This window comes from Eleutherodactylus coqui, chromosome 4 (assembly GCF_035609145.1).
Source record: "Eleutherodactylus coqui strain aEleCoq1 chromosome 4, aEleCoq1.hap1, whole genome shotgun sequence".
Classification (NCBI taxonomy): domain Eukaryota; kingdom Metazoa; phylum Chordata; class Amphibia; order Anura; family Eleutherodactylidae; genus Eleutherodactylus; species Eleutherodactylus coqui.
Window position 1 is genome coordinate 211773944 of NC_089840.1, and position 18763 is coordinate 211792706.

The following is an 18763-nucleotide window of genomic DNA, read 5'->3' on the forward strand; positions in this document are numbered from 1 at the left end:
AAGTGTAAAAATATGATTTAAACATTTAAAAAAACAAGTGGTTAAATTTTGCAAAAGTGTAAAAATCTAAAAAAACTAAATAATTTTGCTATCGTCGTAAAAAAATAAAAAAATAAAACAATGTCGGAATTGATGGGGTTTTTTCTACCTGTCCTCCAAAAAAATTAATAAAAGTTTTACAATACATTAAAGGGGTTGTCCCGCGGCAGCAAGTGGGTCTATACACTTCTGTATGGCCATATTAATGCACTTTGTAATGTACATTGTGCATTAATTATGAGCCATACAGAAGTTATAAGAAGTTTTTCACTTACCTGCTCCGTTGCTAGCGTCCTCGTTTCCATGGAGCCCGCCTAATTTTCGGCGTCTAATGGCCAAATTAGACGCGCTTGCGCAGTCCGGGTCTTCTTCTTTTCTCAATGGGGCCGCTCGTGCAGGATGCCGGCTCCGTGTAGCTCCGCCCCGTCACGTGCCGATTCCAGCCAATCAGGAGGCTGGAATCGGCAATGGACCGCACAGAAGCCCTGCGGTCCACCGAGGGAGAAGATCCCGGCGGCCATCTTCAGCAGGTAAGTAAGAAGTCACCGGAGCGCGGGGATTCAGGTAAGCACTGTCCGGTGTTCTTTTTTAACCCCTGCATCGGGGTTGTCTCGCGCCGAACGGGGGGAGGGGGGTTGAAAAAAAAAACAACCCGTTTCGGCACGGGACAACCCCTTTAATAGTGCCAAAAAAAATTACAGTTCATCATGCAAAAAGCAAGCCCTCACACGGCCATGTTGACTGAAAAGTAAAAGCGTTATACTATGACTGAAGTAAGGAAAGCTACTGGAAGTGGCCTCCTTTCCCTACTTCAGTCATAGCAGCGGTCCCACAGGACCTAAAGAGACGCAGATAGCGGATTTGTGCTTCCCACATTCTACTCTTCAATTCTGCAATTGGGTTTTATTCTCGATCTCTTACAGGGGTCACAACATATAATTCCATCATGTAGCACATCCATTCCTTTCTATTCAAATATGCTATTGTTTTTTTAATATAGAACACCAGTATTAAGATATAGCGCTGGATCCGACTCCACACTGTATATCAAATGTAAATTCTGATGCCAGAAAGATATTTCAAATATGTACAGCACTACTATGTTGCTTACAGTACGAGGATATAGTTAAAGGTGCAATGTACCGGCATGAACAGTCTGATCTGTAAACATGTGAAGGATGTGTATTGTCCGAATACTTGAGACACATTCTGGAAGCTAAAATATTTGTATTTTTACAATATTAATTACATATGCAGACTATATTGGACTTATTTTAATCACACAGACATGCTCAATTCTTGTTGCACTCTGCTTTTCAGGCACATCAGCTTGCCAGCATGCAGGCGCAAGCCAGTAATGGCAACCAGGTGATGAATACCAGTACCAACAATGATGAGGAGGATGACGATGAAGACGACTACGATTATGACTATGAATCTCTTTCGGATGGTAAGATAGCATATTTACAATAAACTTCTGCTGCACTTCTACTTATTTAGAGTCCTTAGTGAAGGCTACCATAGACATCTTCCCGAGTATTTTTTTTTCACTGTCTACAGTGGTCCAACACATTAATTCCAACTATATCCCATTTTCATCTATATTGCTTTGTAGGGATTTCTGTTCAATCACACATAGAGCTCATTCACACAGGCGTGTATGTACAGCGTTGCGAGTATCTTGCAGTGTTGTACACATCACAACCCTGTTCGTTCTGCTGGCAGAGTTCGCGTACGGGCTGCGATTGGCGTTGCGCATGCCCGGGATTCTGACATCACAGACATCCGCAGTGTGACTTTTTAAATTTAAGTTACCCGCTCTGTGCAGAGGAAGGCTGCATATTGAAATGCTGCCCCTTCGTAATGTCTTCGAATGGATAGTCCTTCAAGGGCTGTGCATGATACGTGGGAAAATAGAGCGTGCTGCGATTTATTTCTCCTGTGTATTATACGCAGTGTCCGCTCACAGTCCAAACGCAGGTGTGAATGGAAGAATAAAAATCGCTGGCGGAGTCCGACACCACCGTGGGCAGGAGGCCTTAAGCTTGACTTTAGAACAAATCCCCTTCTTCGTTATCAACCCTGAAGAACTTGTGGGAGTTGTTTATATCCACTCACTTGTGTGATTTTTTTTTTCTTCCCCCCCCTGTACTTCTATTTATCAAGATGGGAAAACTTAAGGCCCATTTAGACACAAAGATGATTGCTCAAAAGATGGCTTTTGAGCTATCATTTTTGCATAAACTACTACTTGGTACTAATGCCTATTAGTACCAATTAGTAACATGTGAGCCACCAGGAGCTGTATTCAGAGAACAGACCACATGCTGTTCTCTGAATAAATTCCCTTTGTTCTGCTGTGGGGCTGACAACTGAGACAATGTAATCAGCTGTTATCAGCACTCCCTGGGCAGAACACAGCTGGGTCTGTCTTATCACCTGTTCTGCTGAATGATGGATTTCATGCCAAACTGAAATCCATCGTTCGGCAAAAAAGTCAAAGATGGGCACGTTTACATGCAACAGTTATTGCTCAAAAGATGGCTTTTGAGCAAACTTTGAGTGATAATCGTTGTGTCTAAATGGGCCTTTACACAACTCGAGGCATCATATAAAAGTCACACAATCTGAATGACAAATTGTGCTTTCACTTAAGAGTTCACGGCCAAAGTGATCATCTAGCATAGGCTTTATACCTGCATTATGTCAAGCAGTATCAGTCTGTAGTATAAATGTGTGTGAGTGATACTGAATTCTTATCCGCTTCAGTCATAGATGATTGTTAATTGCACCGATTCATCACTAATACACTAATGGGTTTGCATGGATAACTTTTTCTAGCCTTTACCTCCATTTTACATGTTTAGCTAGTAATATCTTTTTTTTCTTATATCTTTCTGTAGATTATTGAATGATAATGACTGGTATTGCCTGTTAATTCATCATTTCCTTTTCTGACTGCCTGTTTGACTCTCTTCCTGTAGCTGATGGCCTTAATGCTTCCCCTGCGCCTAACAGCCAGGAAGGTAAAAGCAATGTGAATGGATGATCTAACTGCATGGATTTATAGAGCCTCTTGTGTTAATTAACCAAGTGCTTGGTTTACAGAATGCTTCGTGTCTTTGTGTTCTCAGTGCTAGTGATCAGTTTTCCTTTTTTCTTCATAATGCACTCTGCAGTGTATGGATTGCTACACAGTTTGGTTATTACAATATCTATTGTATTTTGGTTGCTTAATGCATGCTAAACCGAAGTAGTAATTGTAGTAAAATGTATACTATTCACCCTAATGCATACTACAAATGATTTTTTTGTGTTCAGATTTTATTTTCTGTTCTCTTATTCTATGCTACAATAACCTGAATATGTAAGATATACTTATTGCAGGTAAGTATGGGGCAGTTCTACAGAAGCGTTGTTCCAATTACTAAGAACATCATAATGTTCATTAGATGCGGATTTGACCAAGCTGACAAGATGTATTAATTGACAGGCAAGCGGTACAAGTATACTGAACATCCAGTGAGAAATAAAACTTTTACTGCTTTCTTGGTCTAAGTGCTAAAAAAAAAACACCTATCCAAAAATGCACATCGTAACAAATTAAAATAAACAATCCTTTTATTAAAGGGGTTGTCCAGTGGTAAGATACTGATGACCTATCAGCAGAAAAAAACATCAGTAGTAACTAATTAATAGTTTCTGGTATTCAGAAAAAAAGCTTTTTCTGTCAGAAAATAGCAAAGAATGCAAAATTCTGCAGATTGCCACTTTCTATACAAGATGCATGCAGTTAGCCATTGATGGTTTACTTTTTGAAACCATCAGAACCTCTGGTACTTTTATGTTAATTGACCCTTCAATAGCATTTAGAAAGATAGGAGTCATTAAAGGGTCAATCTTGTAATATACTTTCATTAAAAATGTTTGTTTTACCATGTTTGGTAAAACTGCTGCCACTTGGAGTCTCCTTCCAACATTGCCTGTTGTTAGGTATAGAGCTTTTGTAGTAACAGGGACGCTAGGGTGTTTTCTTAGTAGTGGGTGAGGGGCTATCTTTGCAGGCTGCTCCTGAGTACTCACAGGCTGACAGATATGCTGACACTGTGTGTAACCGTCTCCAGTTTCTCTGCCACTCCTGTTGGGTTTCCTAATCATTTAGCAAGAATGTCTCTAAATGCCCAATTCCTACAATCCTCTTTGGACAGCAGAGGAGTGGACATTTAGATACTGCTTCCCTGCTGATTAGACCAGAAACAGTGCAGTTCAGCATGGGAAGTTGAGGGAAAGGAAGTACAGAATTGTGAACTACTGGCAGAATGGTAGGCTTGCGATGTCTCGTGCTTAAAAGTGTATTGCAAACTGCAGGGCAGCAGAAAAATAGAGAAATGCACCAGAAAATAAGAACTTGAAAACATGAAACAGGGTGCAAACAGCAGCTTGTGGGAAGGTAAGGAGAACCTGTTATATTTTAGAAAAATTGTTGAACTAGAGGTATGCTCTTAACTTTTCTGGCGATGCTTGATTCTTATGTGTGTTCCCGGGTGTGACTCCTGTATACTTGAGTGCACTGATGGTAAGATGATGTTTGTGTTACTCTTCTCACCTGCATGTCGATTTCATTGCAGATAATATACTCGATGATCGTCCTGAAACGAAGCCGTGCAGTGATAAACTGCAGTTTGAATATAGCGAGGAAGCTCCTAAGAGAATTAAGAAAACTGATGGCACAATTGTTGGCAATAAAGGAAAGGTAGTTGTAAGTAGGGTCAAACAAGTGTATTAGAACATAGCGGGGAATGTGTCTCTACCTTTGCATCAAAATTCTGGCAAAAAAGTAGCACATTTTGGGTGCAGTTGCACAAAAACCTATGTTTTTTCCCCCATTTTTTAATGACACTCCACTTTTACAATAAGTAGGTGGTGTTTACCGAAAGGGGTGCCCAACAGCTCATAACTGGTGTAGATCTGCATTTATGGCAGACGGGCATTTAAAGATGTGCCAAACTTTTTAAGAAGTTTTTTTTCCAGCTCAGTACTGCTAAAGAATGGCATAAGATGATCAGTCATTAATACATTCCCCCCATATTATATTGTATTGGTCTGTATATTGTCATATCAGCATAGACCATTTGTAGCAGTAAGCTCCAGTGAACTCCTCTGCAGGAATCCAGTAAAGGTTATCATTTGACATGAGACATATTTATCGTTTTGTACAGGTCTATGACATGGAACTGGATGAAGAGTTTTACCTCCCCCAAAACAAGAAAGAAAGTAGACAAATCGCCCCAGAACTATCAGACCTTATCATCTATTGCCAGGCTGTGAAGTTTCCTGGTAAGTCCAGTAATGTGTCTTGTCATCCCTTGGCAGCGGTTTTCAGTGCTGATTGCAGAGTGTAGTTTGTCCGGCTCTAGGCCAAATCAATAAATATTTTCTCTGAACATCATCTTTTGAAGTGTTTAAAGCGCTCGGCGATTAGTTCAGATTAGATTCACATTTAGGTATGAGCAATTTTTATTAGCACTTTAGATAAATAAACTGTTAGAAGATGAGAACGGCACAAAAGCTGAACGTCTGGACAAGTACAAGTATACATAGAAAACGTCCAAATACTGACTGTATAGAAGCATAAACATTCTGCTTCTACATAGGTGTATAACTGCTTTATGACCTCGGTATATTTGTCCTTGTATCAGCAGTAGAGATGAGCGAGCATACTCGCTAAGGGCAATTGCTCAAGCGAGCATTGCCCTTAGCGAGTACCTGCCCGCTCGAGAGAAAAGGTTTGGGTGCCGGCGGGGGGAGCGGTGAGTTGCGGCATTCAGCAGGGGGGAGCGGGGGTGAAAGAGTGAGAGAGATCTTCCCTCCATTCCTCCCCGCTCTCCCCCGAAGCTCCCTGCCCGCCGCCGGCACCCGAACCTTTTCTCTCGAGCAGGCAGGTACTCGCTAAGGGCAACGCTCGCTCGAGCAATTGCCCTTAGCGAGTATGCTCGCTCATCACTAATCAGCAGTCATTATTAGGCCTAATTCACACAGCCATATGCATGTTCCACGCAGCATTTCACCGCCGTGGGAGTCGGTGATGAGCCGGCTATCGCTGCATATGGCAGCGGTAGTGCACTGCACATGACGCATGCTGTTGTGCGTAGTGTGACTTTCTTCTTTTATTTTAATTCCCCGCTCTCATATGGGCACTTTATTGCGTATGGACTACGTTGCGTACACTACCCATAGATAAGAATATGGCTGTACGTGCGTGATACGCAGTGAAATAGAGCATGCTTTTTCACGCGCATATCTACACACAATGAATACTCGCTAATGTGAATGTATCAATGATGACTCCATTCACTGCGTATGATGCAGGCTTGCATCGCGTGCGTAATACGCGGTTAGATGACGATCGTGTGAAGGAGCCCTTAATGGCTATACATTTTGTATTGGGTGGGCTAGCTAAGTGCTTTTGTACCTTTTTTCTATTGCATATCAGTATGTTACTTTTTTTCAAACACGAAAGTCATTTTTATTAATTTAATAAACTTTTAGAATTGGGTTAAGGGGAAAAATGCTTTTTTCAACCTTGCACACCTAGAAATGTAATTTCTTTGATTTGGGGTTAAGTAGGCTCTCTCCTGACATGTCTGCTTTAGTATATACTTAACTTCTTCATCAAATAGCAATAGTAGAGCACTTTTTCTAAAGATCCTCATATACATTAGAATCTAGTCATCCGACCCCACTGATAACGGAGAAGTTGGACAATGCAATGTGTATGGAGGCAGCTCACCGATGATTATCCGTCCAGTCAAGGCTGACTTTCAGTCGCTTTATGAATTATCGTTCTCTGTACTTTCCTATTCTTGACCGCTTCTTTCTGTTCTTTCATGTGTATGTTTGTACCCACCTTGATTGTGTACAGCCTGCCTGTTCTTTGGCATTCTTTTCTTCATGACCCACTAACTTCGCCGAGCATCAATGTTGTTTCCAGAGAGCTGGTTCGCATGATCTGTCCAAAGTATGGGAGCTGCTGGTGATTTTGCGCTCTAGCGTAATAAATTACTTGAAAGCGCTGTAGAATAAGTTAGCGCTATACAAATGATGAGATTTTTATTTATTTTTTGCTTCTACATTAGTAGAGCTGATCAGTTATAGAGTAAAATTGTGAGAATTGGTAGACCCACTAGGGCTGCTTTCACTGTAAAAGTACGTTGATTACCTCGTTAATATATTGATATACTTGTATGTCGAATTCTGTACCAGACGGGTAAAAACAGACATACACAGCACACTAAAAAACTTCCCAGTATCTGTCCTTACACTGCTTTTGTCTTCGGTCTTGAAAAGTTTTCTACAGCCATGTCAGCCAGTTACATCTCTTTTGCGGATAGCTTCATCATAACCGAATATGCCTACTGTTACATCTTGCCCGGCTTCTCTAGACTTCTGAATGTCAGATGTGTCACTACAGGTTAGTTCACATTACTCTGTTTAAATCAGCAAAGCGGGCAAACAGGATGTGCTCTACTATTGCATCTGAGCGTTAATGGCAGGATCACTGTTCAGGTAATCCTCTAAAATGAAATCTTGGCAAGCCGCAGGATTGGCAGTCTGTGAAGTTTTTGAAATTCCAGATGAGCTGATCCTAAAAAGTGCAAGCGGTTCTGTCTGGGAGAAGCATAAAAGAAGCAAATATAGGCATAAGCACGCATGGCTGAGCTGGAACTGCCACTACATGATCTATCATACCAAGTGGCCATGAAATACAGCGCTGCATCAGTAGTCTATACAGGGTCTGCAGAAGTTCAGCTGATAGTCTTGTTATTCCTCACTAAAATACAGTTAATGTACAGTCAGCACAATACAAATACATACTGTATCCCACTCACTAGGATAATGTTGGACGGCTTTTCCTAAAAAAGAAAATACTATACAAATGAAAAGTATTTTGTAAAATACTCAGTCTGAATGGACTTTGTGTTTTTTTCACTTTGCTCCTGAAGGAGTTGTATCATTTATTTCATTTTAGTCTATAAGATTCACATATGTAGAAGAAAATATCTATATGAATGCATTCATTTTTGAAACATCCCTATGGGTGCCCATATTGGAAGCACTAATTTCCTTCCCATATCGTCTGTATAGATAGTACTTTAGGGTCCATGTGCTTTATTGTAACTTCAATGAATAGAAGTTAATTGAAAGGCATGAAAATAAACTAAGGGTGATTTCGGGGAAGCTGGAAAGGGGAACCCCCTGGCCAAACAGCTCCATCTTCTGACAGAATCGAACAGAGCTAAACGGAACTCATCTGCATGCTGCGCTTTTTCTTTTGGTATTTTGTGCTGGATCTGCGATGGAACCTCCAGTGCAGATGTGAAACCATCCTAATATGGTCTCCAGCAAGTGATAGAGTACAACTCCTACCCCCGGTCCTCTTCCCCAGCCCCTCTAATACAAAAGAGTGACAGGGAGATGCATACAAAGCCTATGTTTCATGTAACTGTCCTGCCTTATCTAGACTTCCAGCAGTGCCAAAGAACTTTCAACTGTCATTTAATTCCGCCTTAATGACGAACAACTATGCTGACCCTCCTGTCCCAATGTTCTCAGCAAAGCTGACCTTCCTGTCCCAGTGTACACAGCAAAGCTGGCACTTCTTTCCCAGTGTACACAGCAAAGCTGGCACTTCTTTCCCAGCGTGCACAGCAAAGCTGACCCTCCTGTTCCTGCATACAGAGCAAAGCTGACCTTCCTGTCCCAGCGTGCACAGCAAAGCTGACCTTCCTGTTCCTGCATACACAGCAAAGCTGATCTTCCTGTCTCAGCATCCACAGCAAAGCTGACCTTCCTGTCCCTGCATCCACAGCAAAGCTGACCTTCCTGTCCCTGCGTCCACAGCAAAGCTGACCTTGCTGTCCCTGTGTACACAGCAAAGCTGACTTTCCTGTCCCAGCGTGCACAGCAAAGCTGACCCTCCTGTCCTAGCGTGCACAGCAAAGCTGAACCTCCTGTCCTAGCGTGCACAGCAAAGCTGACCCTCCTGTCCTAGCGTGCACAGCAAAGCTGACCCTCCTGTCCTAGCGTGCACAGCAAAGCTGAACCTCCTGTCCTAGCGTGCACAGCAAAGCTGACCCTCCTGTCCTAGCGTGCACAGCAAAGCTGACCCTCCTGTCCTAGCGTGCACAGCAAAGCTGACCCTCCTGTCCTAGCGTGCACAGCAAAGCTGACCCTCCTGTCCTAGCGTGCACAGCAAAGCTGACCCTCCTGTCCTAGCGTGCACAGCAAAGCTGACCCTCCTGTCCTAGCGTGCACAGCAAAGCTGACCCTCCTGTCCTAGCGTGCACAGCAAAGCTGGCCCTCCTCTCCCAGCGTACACAGCAAAGCTGACTCTACTGTCCCAGCGTGCACAGCAAAGCTGAACCTCCTGTCCTAGCGTGCACAGCAAAGCTGACCCTCCTGTCCTAGCGTGCACAGCAAAGCTGACCCTCCTGTCCTAGCGTGCACAGCAAAGCTGACCCTCCTGTCCTAGCGTGCACAGCAAAGCTGACCCTCCTGTCCTAGCGTGCACAGCAAAGCTGACCCTCCTGTCCTAGCGTGCACAGCAAAGCTGGCCCTCCTCTCCCAGCGTACACAGCAAAGCTGACTCTACTGTCCCAGCGTGCACAGCAAAGCTGACAAGTAAATTACATAGGGCAGAATATGTCACACTATTATGTCCTCTCCAATGACCAGTGGGAAAACTGGAATATTTCAAGATTTTATTTATGTGGATAAGCAAGACATAAAAAACATTTTCACAAAAATATGTTTATAATAAAAATCTGCTTTTGATTTTTCCGAAGCATTAAAGGGAGTGTATGACCTATTAATATATATTTACTAATTTGAACCACATAGTCAAATATAATCTTTTGTAACTTGTTTTAGTTCAGTTACATACATTTGACAATTTAGAGACTGCCGTCTTACTATGATTTTCTTTTTAGTTCTGTAATGATTACAAATGTTCCCATGCATGTATTCATCTGGACTTCCATTCTGGAAAGTTATCTTAACATCACCCTTTTATTCATTGTAGTCTGCTGAACTGAAAAGTATCTATTTGTCTTGGACTGCTGAGGATGTAAACTGAATTTAGAAAATATGGATGGGAGATTAGTGACGTAGCGTAGAGCAGGACAAGCTGGTTCAGTTCCATAATATGTACTCTACAAAGGCCGCGGAAAATGTCGTGCCCTCTTGGTCTTCTTGTTTGGTTCATTAGTCTTAATTTTATGGGAACAGGCCTTTCAACATTAAACCCATGTGGATCTGGCAGAGGAAAGGACAGAAGAGGCAGGAAGTCCATTTTTGGCAACAATCCTGGTAGAACAAGCCCCGGGGAACCGACGACACTGGCCAAAACATCTGGAAAAGGTAATGTAGCTATATTCCATTCTGATTTAATAATTGGCCTTGTACCGCATCTCATGACACATAGTATTGTTTTTTATTGTATTATTGATAGAAATTCCTTGCCTGAAGGTTTTTGTTTCGTATGCATACCCATAAGCCGAGCAATTTAATAGCAACATTTATGAATTGCAGGCACAACTGAAACTCGGCAGAGCTGGGAAGAGCCATGTTCGCCTCCTTTCAACCCAAGCACTTCATTAAGCGCCATAATTCGAACACCCAGGTGCTATCACATCTCGTCGCTGAATGAAAATGCTGCCAAGCGTCTGTGCAGGCGGTATTCTCAGAAGCTGATTCAGCACACTTCCTATCAGATGCTAAGAACGTATCCAGCTGCTACTCGCATTGACTCTTCCAATCCCCATCCGCTTATTTTCTGGCTTCATGGAATACAATTGGTTGCTCTTAACTATCAAACTGATGGTAAGTAATTTGCAATCACTTTATGCATGTTTAAATCAGTTTATACAGATAACATAACGAGGATTTGTACAGTAAAGCCCCATTTACACACACAGATGATCGCTCAAAATTCCTCAGAGACTGACCGTTTTAAGTGATCATTTTGCATTAGCTACTAATTGGCTAATCAGCCCATTATTAACTAACTAGCTTCATTTGCATGTATTTAGAGAACAGTGGGTGGTCTGTTCTCTAAATACATCGCTATTGTTCTCCAGTGGGACAGCAGCTGAAAGAATGTTATCAGCGCTGCCTGCGGAGAACTCGGCATGCGGTCCTTCTTATCAGGGACACCAGATTATAAGCTGAGCTGAACTCAATGATGGACGAAAAGTGCACGATGAGCACACATTTACATACAACGTCTATCACCCAGAAGATGGCTTTTGAGTGATAATGTTTGCGTGTAAAGGGCCTTAACACTGAGCCTGATAGATGTGCAGATACCAGTGGGTGGTAGTACGTACACAATCATGTTTGCTCCCTTCCCTTTTTTGCAGGTTGAGACTAATGTCAGATTTTTTTTGTCTCAAAACAACATATTTTTAGTAGTTTTGACACTGGTGTCCACTTTTTGTGGCAAAAAAACACTGCATCCAGATGTTAGCTGTAGGTCAGTAGGGAATAATGAAATGCGCTACAAACCATGCATTTTTTGGTCACTTATTCTCTCATTTGTTGTGTGTTTTTTGGGTCTATAGTGCTTTTTATAAAATATAGCATGGTCAAGGCATGGTATTCTTTGGGGTATTTTCTCATAGACATCTCCAAAGGACCAAAAAATGCCAGAAAAAGCTGTGTGACCAAAAACTGCACTAAAGGAAAAAAAATGCATTAACTACAAGCTAGAAAGAGCACCATAAAAAGACTACATGAAAGAAGCCTAAGGCCGGCTTGGTATTAGTGTATCTTGACGCCACCGGAAGCTAGGGGTTTGACCGTGAGGAACGCCCCTCTCACACCCCTAGCTTCGGGTAGGGCCAAGGGTGTAAGGTCCTAGTAGCACAATGTGCATTGCTTTGTCCCAGCGCTGCAGGTTTCGGCTGAAGGAAACTTTTCTTCTTATTCTGACATTAATATCTGTAAATACTGCCATGTTTCCGCTGTAACTTAACTTATAATAATGTTAGACTAAGAAGAGAAATGTCCTTCAGGCGAAGCCTGCAGCGCTGGGACAATGCAATGCACAGGCTGCAGCCAGCAGTGTCAGCGGATCAGCCGTCCCCCAATGGATGTGTAGGGTTAACGGTCTGTGTTCCGCATGGCTTTGTCGCGTAAAAGGCGGCTCTAACCTGTGTGATGGCCGCTTCCCCGCCGAAAGCTGCCAATGCTGCAAATTTGGCCATGAAGGATGCTGAGCGCGGCCCGCCGTGCATGCTTGTGCCCCACAGCCGCCGGAAAACATGCTGCAGGGGAAATGTAAAAAGCACTTCTGGCGACCCCGCGCTGCTCTTCTAGTACCGCCGGGGAAGCCACTTGATGCAGCTCATCCTTTTTTTTTAAAGGAATTTTATTTAGCCAGGAATGAACAAGCATATAAATACAAATAATTGGCACCACAGGTGTCAGGTTCAGCAGGCAATCCATTGCATGAAAACAGGGTAGAGGCGATCTTCGCCTGCGCACATAGAGATATTTCTTCTTAGTATGCTATATCTGGCTAGTACTTTTTTATTCCTTTTATCCCCCCCCCCCTTTTAAACTCTAACTTTATTGATTATTACTGAACAACAGTTTAACCTTTGGATAGATCAATTGTAATCAATCAGAAAAAAAAGCAAAAACAAACAAAGACTTAAACTTAGACCCCCCCAACCCCCCTGGCGCGACTCTCTTAAAGAAGAAAAGAAAAAATAAGATTTATTTTTGTGTGTGGGAATAGCGGAGAAAAAAAGAAATAGTTTTCTGAGCATTGGGTCTTAACGTAAATTGAGCAGGTGTCTCTCTTTTTGTCCTTCTCTCTCTCTCACTCCCCCCCTACCACCTGGTTTGACTCTCCCGACGCCGTCGCTGAGCAACTCACCCAGCCACCCCAGATCTTGTCGAATTTTTCAGGGCACCCCCTGGCCATATACGTCAGCTTGTACATTGGGATTTCGGCGTTAACGACCCTGACCCATGCTCTCCTAGTCGGCTTCCCGGGGTGTTTCCAATTAAGTAGAATCACTTTTTTTGCATAGTAGAGAAGCAGCTTGTACAGTGTACGTGTTGCCGCGGACACCGGCAGGTCTCCCACGAGCCCAAACAGGCACGTTCCCGGATGCATGATCCTTGGTGCCCCTAGGTGAGTTTCCATAAAGACAAGCACCTCTCGCCAGTATTCCTGTAGGACCGCGCACTCCCAAAACATATGCATAACCGTCCCATCCGCCACCATACATCGTGGGCACGCTGCAGTAGGGAGCAGGCCCATTGTGCACAACCTGGAGGGGGTGTAGTATATGCGGTGTAGAAACTTGACTTGGATGAGCTTGTCTCTAGCGCTAACCAGGGGGGGACCAGATCCATCCAATATATCCTCATCCTCCCCTGAAGTCAGATCAGGAATGTCCACCTCCCATCTCTGTACGGCCCTCTCGCCCAGTGGGGCCAGGTGTCGCGCTGTATGAGCATAGAAACTCGACAGCGGCCTGACAAGGCTGCACATCTGCGCCAGGCCCTCCAGTCGCGTCATGGATAGTGGGACAGACGAGCCCCCAAACTGGGCCTTGGCCGCATCTCGCAATTGGTAATATCTAAAGTAGGAATTTTCGGGCAGACCGTGGGCAACCCGCAACTGCATAAAGGTGCAAAGCTTGCCCTCGCTGACTATGTCAGAGAGGACGTTGACGCCCCGGCGTCTCCAGAAGGCAGACTCCGGGAAACGCTGGAAGTGTGGCAATTTGGGGTTATTCCAGAGGGGAGTGTGTGGGGATCGCGCTGTCTCCTCCGCAGCGGACAGTCTCGTGACCCGCTGCCAGATCTCCAGCGTCACCAGCATGGGCGTCGGCAGGGGGCCGACCGAGGATGCGGGGCCGCTCAGTAGCAGCCCCCGAAGGTTCTGCGTAGGGTCCACCATTCTACGTTCCAGGCCCACCGCTGGGTTGTAGTTTGACGAGCATATCCACCATCCCGCGTATACCAGTTGGCTAGCCAGGTAATAGTAATAAAAGTGCGGTAGAGCCAGTCCCCCTCCGTTCGACGGGAGACACAGGGTCTCCAACTTAATCCTGGGTGTAGTGTCCCTCCACAGTATGCGCAGCACAATCCCACGAAGCCTGGTAAAGAATTTTTTTGGGACTAGCATAGGGGAATTATGCAATATGTACAGGAATTTTGGTAGCAGTTTCATTTTTAGCAGGTTTATTCTGCCCACCAGGGTAAGCGGGAGAGAAGCCCAGCGTATCGCCACCTCTCCGGCCCAGGCCAGGAGGGGGACAAGGTTGGAGTTGTAAAAGGCGGATAATTCCGCTGAGACCTTTACTCCCAAGTAGGTGGTCTGGGTTGTCCAACTCAGCGGGGCGGGCAGAGGGAGCTCGGCGGCCCCAGGGTCCACCGCCAACAAATGGGTTTTGTCCCAGTTGACCTTGATGCCAGAGTGTGCGCCGAATGTGCTAAATATAGCCAGAGCTGCGTCTAGAGACGCCCCCGGGTCTTGAAGGAAGAGGAGGGTGTCATCTGCATAAAGCGCTATGCGCTCTTCGTAATTGTTTAGTTTAAATCCTTTCACTATTGGTGACGTTCGAATTTGGATTGCCAGGGGCTCTATGGCGAGGGCAAACAGGGCGGGGGACAGAGGGCAGCCCTGCCTTGTGCCTCTGCTTAAGGAAAACTGAGCAGAAACATGTATATTAGTTTTAATGTTGGCCACCGGGGAGTCGTATAGAATCTCGATCCATTTAATGAAGGTTGGCCCGAATCCGAACCGCCGCATCACCGCCCATAAGTACTTCCACTCTACTGAGTCGAAGGCCTTTGCCTGGTCTATAAATACCAGAGTACGCTTCCCGCAGTTAGTGTGCTTGTATGATAAGTGATCAAAAAGTCTTCTTAGGTTCATGTCCGTGCTCTTGCCAGGCATAAAGCCGGACTGGTCCGCGTGTATGATCTCTTTCAGCACTGAGTTTATACGCGTCGCCAGAATTTTTGCAATTATTTTTACGTCGTTGTTAAGAAGAGAAATGGGGCGGTAAGAGCCGCAGTCCGTGGGGTCCTTCCCGGTTTTGGGGATCATTATTATAAGGGCTTTACGCATTGTGTCCGGTAATGTCCCCTCTCGCATGATAGAATTATATAATGTGAGGAGTCGCGGGGCCAGGGTTTCCACATTCTTTTTATACCATTCCCCGGGGAGCCCGTCCACGCCTGGTGATTTCCTATTGGGAAGTGCCTTAATGGCTTCCGTTATTTCTTCTATACTTAGGTCGCTATCCAGGTGGGCCGCGCTGTCTCCACTCAGTGTGGGGAAGGGAATGTCCTCTAGGTACGCCAGGAGCTGTGTTTCAGTACAGCTCAGCCTGGAGGTATATAAATCACCATAGAATTGGGCGAACGTTTGGTTAATTAATTTGGGATCGCTTACTAGGGTACCCGTGCCATCACACACCGCCGTAATCGGTGGCAGTGTCTGGTCCTCTCTAGTCAGGTAGGCCAGTAAGTGGCCATTCTTGTCTCCCTGATCAAAGATCCGGTGACGGGAATACAGAAGTTTCTTCTTGGTGTATTCAATGAGCAGTAGTCTATATTCCCGTCGCAGGGCACCCAGAGTTGTAGTAGTTTCCGGGGAGGGGTCTGCTATGTGTCTAGTCTCTGCTAAATCAAGGCGCCGTTCCAGATCCAAGCGGCGGGCCCCTAGGGATCTTCTATGCTCGGCAATAGCCGAGGTAAAGGATCCCCTGGTAAAGGCTTTGAATGCGTCCCATACCACCAGTTCCGAGGCTGTCCCCTCGTTGACCTCCCAGTACAGTTCAGCCTCTTGTTCTGCGTACTCGTGTACTTCTCTCTGTTCCAACCACAGCGGGCTCAGTCTCCACGCAGGGCGGCTTCCCTCGACTCCCAGGTCAAGCACCAGTTGGAGCGGGGAGTGATCTGAAATGCCCCTGGGCAGATAGGATATATCACAAACCATGCGGAGGCAGTCCGGGGAGCCGAAACAGAGATCTATGCGCGAGAAGGCATTGTAGGTCGGGGTATGACACGAGTAAGCTCTATCATGTGGGTGTCTCGCATGCCATATTTCCTGCAGTGAGTAGGAGTCGGCCCAACCAGGGAGCCGGGTCTGCGCGGAGGCGGCTGGAGTGAGGCGGTCCCGCGCCGGATCCAAGATCAGGTTAAAGTCTCCCATGATTACTATCGGGGCCGCCTCCAGGAGGACCACTCGTGCCATCACCTCGTGGAGTATTTCAATGTTAGCAGGTGGTGGTAGATAAACAGTTATTATCGTGAGGAGGCGGCCATGGAAAGTTCCCTGTAGGATCAGGTAGCGCCCCCCCGGGTCTATGTGTATTTGGCGGAAGGCAAACTGGGCCGATTTGGCCACCAGTATACTAACTCCGCGAGCGTAGTTGGAGTAAGTCGCGTGATATGCTGAGCCTATTGTTGCGCGCTTAAGCGACAGCGTCTTCGAGCCCCTAAGGTGTGTTTCTTGGAGTAGTATCATGTGGGGGGAGTGAGTTTTAAGGAAGTCAAAAACCAATGCTCTTTTAATTTTAGAGTTTAGGCCCCTGAAATTCCAGGAGACCAGCTTTAAGTACGTGCTAGCCATTTTCAGGGGACTGGCCATTATTCCCGCAGGTTAAAGCATCTGAAAAAGAGTCGCGCCAACGACCACACATAGAAATTACAAAACGAACCAAAATCAGTTTCCATTTACCAACCTCAAACAAATCCCTCCCCTCCCACCCTACCCATCCCCCCGAACTTTGGACAGGTTTCGATCCCATAACTCACGACTTTGTAGGGGGCGCAAGGCCTAGCCCCAGGAAAAAGTCACCAACAGGCTATAACAGAAAAATGCAGAACAATAACAGCAGTTATAGGCATGAGAATAAAGTCCCCCTGTGAAGAAACAGAGACAAGGTTATGTGGGCACGGGCTGCGCCAGTATAGGCTGTAGGTGCCCGGTACGGGCCGCGGGCGCTGCGTAGGCCCCCAGCCCAGTCCGGCCCCCACAGTCCACGTAGGGGAAAAAAAAAAGGGTAGCTTTATCGCAGCCCACGACGTTTTCCATCTTCATTATCTTCGGCTGCCGGCCTTCTTACCTAAAGTGGAGGGGGAGGGGGGGTAAGAATGAGGGAAAAGAAAAGGGGGGAGGCAGTGAAAGAAAAGAGAGAGAGAAGAAGAGAGAGAAAGGAAAAAAGAGAAGAAGAGAGGAAAAAAAAGAAAAAAAAAAAAAAAAAAGGGGGGGGGGGGGGAAGGCACCCTCCACTATTATGCTGCAATGATCCTAGGAAAATGAAGACCGGCCAGCCGCATCAAATATACATCTGTGAAAGTCTCGCGGTGCGGGTTAATTTTGTTCGAGCCAGTTTAGGACATCCTCCGGGTTTTCAAAGAAATGGGAACGGTTATCCTTGATCACCTTTAGTCTGGCAGGATATAGCATGGCGTAGACCAATTGTTTTGAGCGCAGCATCTTCTTAGCCTCTACAAATTTTTGGCGCTTTTGCTGCACCTCCAAGGAAAAGTCCGGAAAGATACGGATTGTTTGTCCGTCAACCCTTATCGGGTCTCTCTCGCGGTTGAGTGCCAGAATTTTGTCTCTGTCCCTATAATTAAGTAGTTTTGCAATGAAGGTGCGTGGAGGGCCTCCGGGCGGCGGGGCTCTTGATGGGATGCGGTGTGCTCTCTCAACGCAGAATAGGGGTGACAGAGAGTTGGAGCCATACTCCTGTTTGAGGAGCGATTCCAGATAGTTGCAAGGATCTCTGCCCTCAGCGCCCTCCGGCAATCCTATGAATCTGAGATTGCATCTGCGCAGGCGGTTCTCCATATCATCCAGTTTTTTCCCCTGCGCCGTGAGGTTGGAGTTGAGGGTGCGCACCTGGTCTGAGAGTGGAGTAACAGTGTCCTCCAAGTTGGAGACTCGCGTCTCGACTTCTGTTGTACGCTCTCTCAGCGTTTGGACGTCCGCTCGCAGCAGACCAAAGTCCGACTGTAGTGCATCAATTTTTTCTATGAGGGCAGAGCGCGACTCTGTAATCGCTTTCAATACATCGGTGATAGTTGGGCCAGATGCGGAGGGCGAAACTGGTGCTGTTGCCTCAGGGGACGCGCTCTGCGGGCTGGAGGGCGCATTAGATCGGGGGTCCATTGAGGTGCTGGGCCGAGAGTATTGCTGCAGTTTGCTGGTTATTTTGGCTTGCTTGGTGGGCGCCATCTTGTTGGAGGATAGTAGTAGGGAGTGTCCGTAGGCTCAAACTTATAAGATGTCACAGGGGGGGATTCATGCGCAGTTTAAGCTTTACTGCATGACTGTTGGGGTGCAATCATAGTGTAGTAATGTACGTGCACCTTCAATGCGTCTCTTTCAAGTGGAAGCTCAGATCTTAGCCTCTGGGTGCGCATACAGCAGTGGGTTACAGTCCTGGGGTGCCACGTTGTTAGGGGGCAGAACACACGTGAATGGGGGGGGGGGCAGTCAGTTGCCTCTGCACCCCTCTGTTCGGGAGCAGAGTGCTCCCTTAGGAAAAAGGGAAAAGGGGGGGGGGGACCCCGGGTTGTTCTCCGCAGCGTCCCCTCTCCACCCCCCCTCCCGCACTGCCCCCAATTCTTTTCCTCTGCACCCCTTATCTCCTTATCTCCCTCTGCCTAGGTGATGTCCGAC

The 18763-nt window shown here is 45.8% G+C and overlaps 1 protein-coding gene across 7 annotated transcripts in view; it reads left to right on the plus strand.

Moving 5' to 3' along the window:
* Nucleotides 1-18763, plus strand: part of PLCE1 (phospholipase C epsilon 1) — a 278460-nt gene that overhangs the window by 235555 nt on the left and 24142 nt on the right. For 3 of the 7 annotated variants that reach the window (XM_066600696.1, XM_066600702.1, XM_066600697.1), the window contains exons 20-25: nucleotides 1360-1489; nucleotides 3024-3065; nucleotides 4668-4798; nucleotides 5259-5376; nucleotides 10327-10458; nucleotides 10630-10920. In XM_066600696.1, coding sequence (XP_066456793.1) covers nucleotides 1360-1489; nucleotides 3024-3065; nucleotides 4668-4798; nucleotides 5259-5376; nucleotides 10327-10458; nucleotides 10630-10920 — 844 coding nt within the window. The remainder of the gene's footprint in view (nucleotides 1-1359; nucleotides 1490-3023; nucleotides 3066-4667; nucleotides 4799-5258; nucleotides 5377-10326; nucleotides 10459-10629; nucleotides 10921-18763) is intronic. The other 4 variants (XM_066600701.1, XM_066600703.1, XM_066600699.1 and 1 more) reach the window with 3 other exon arrangements.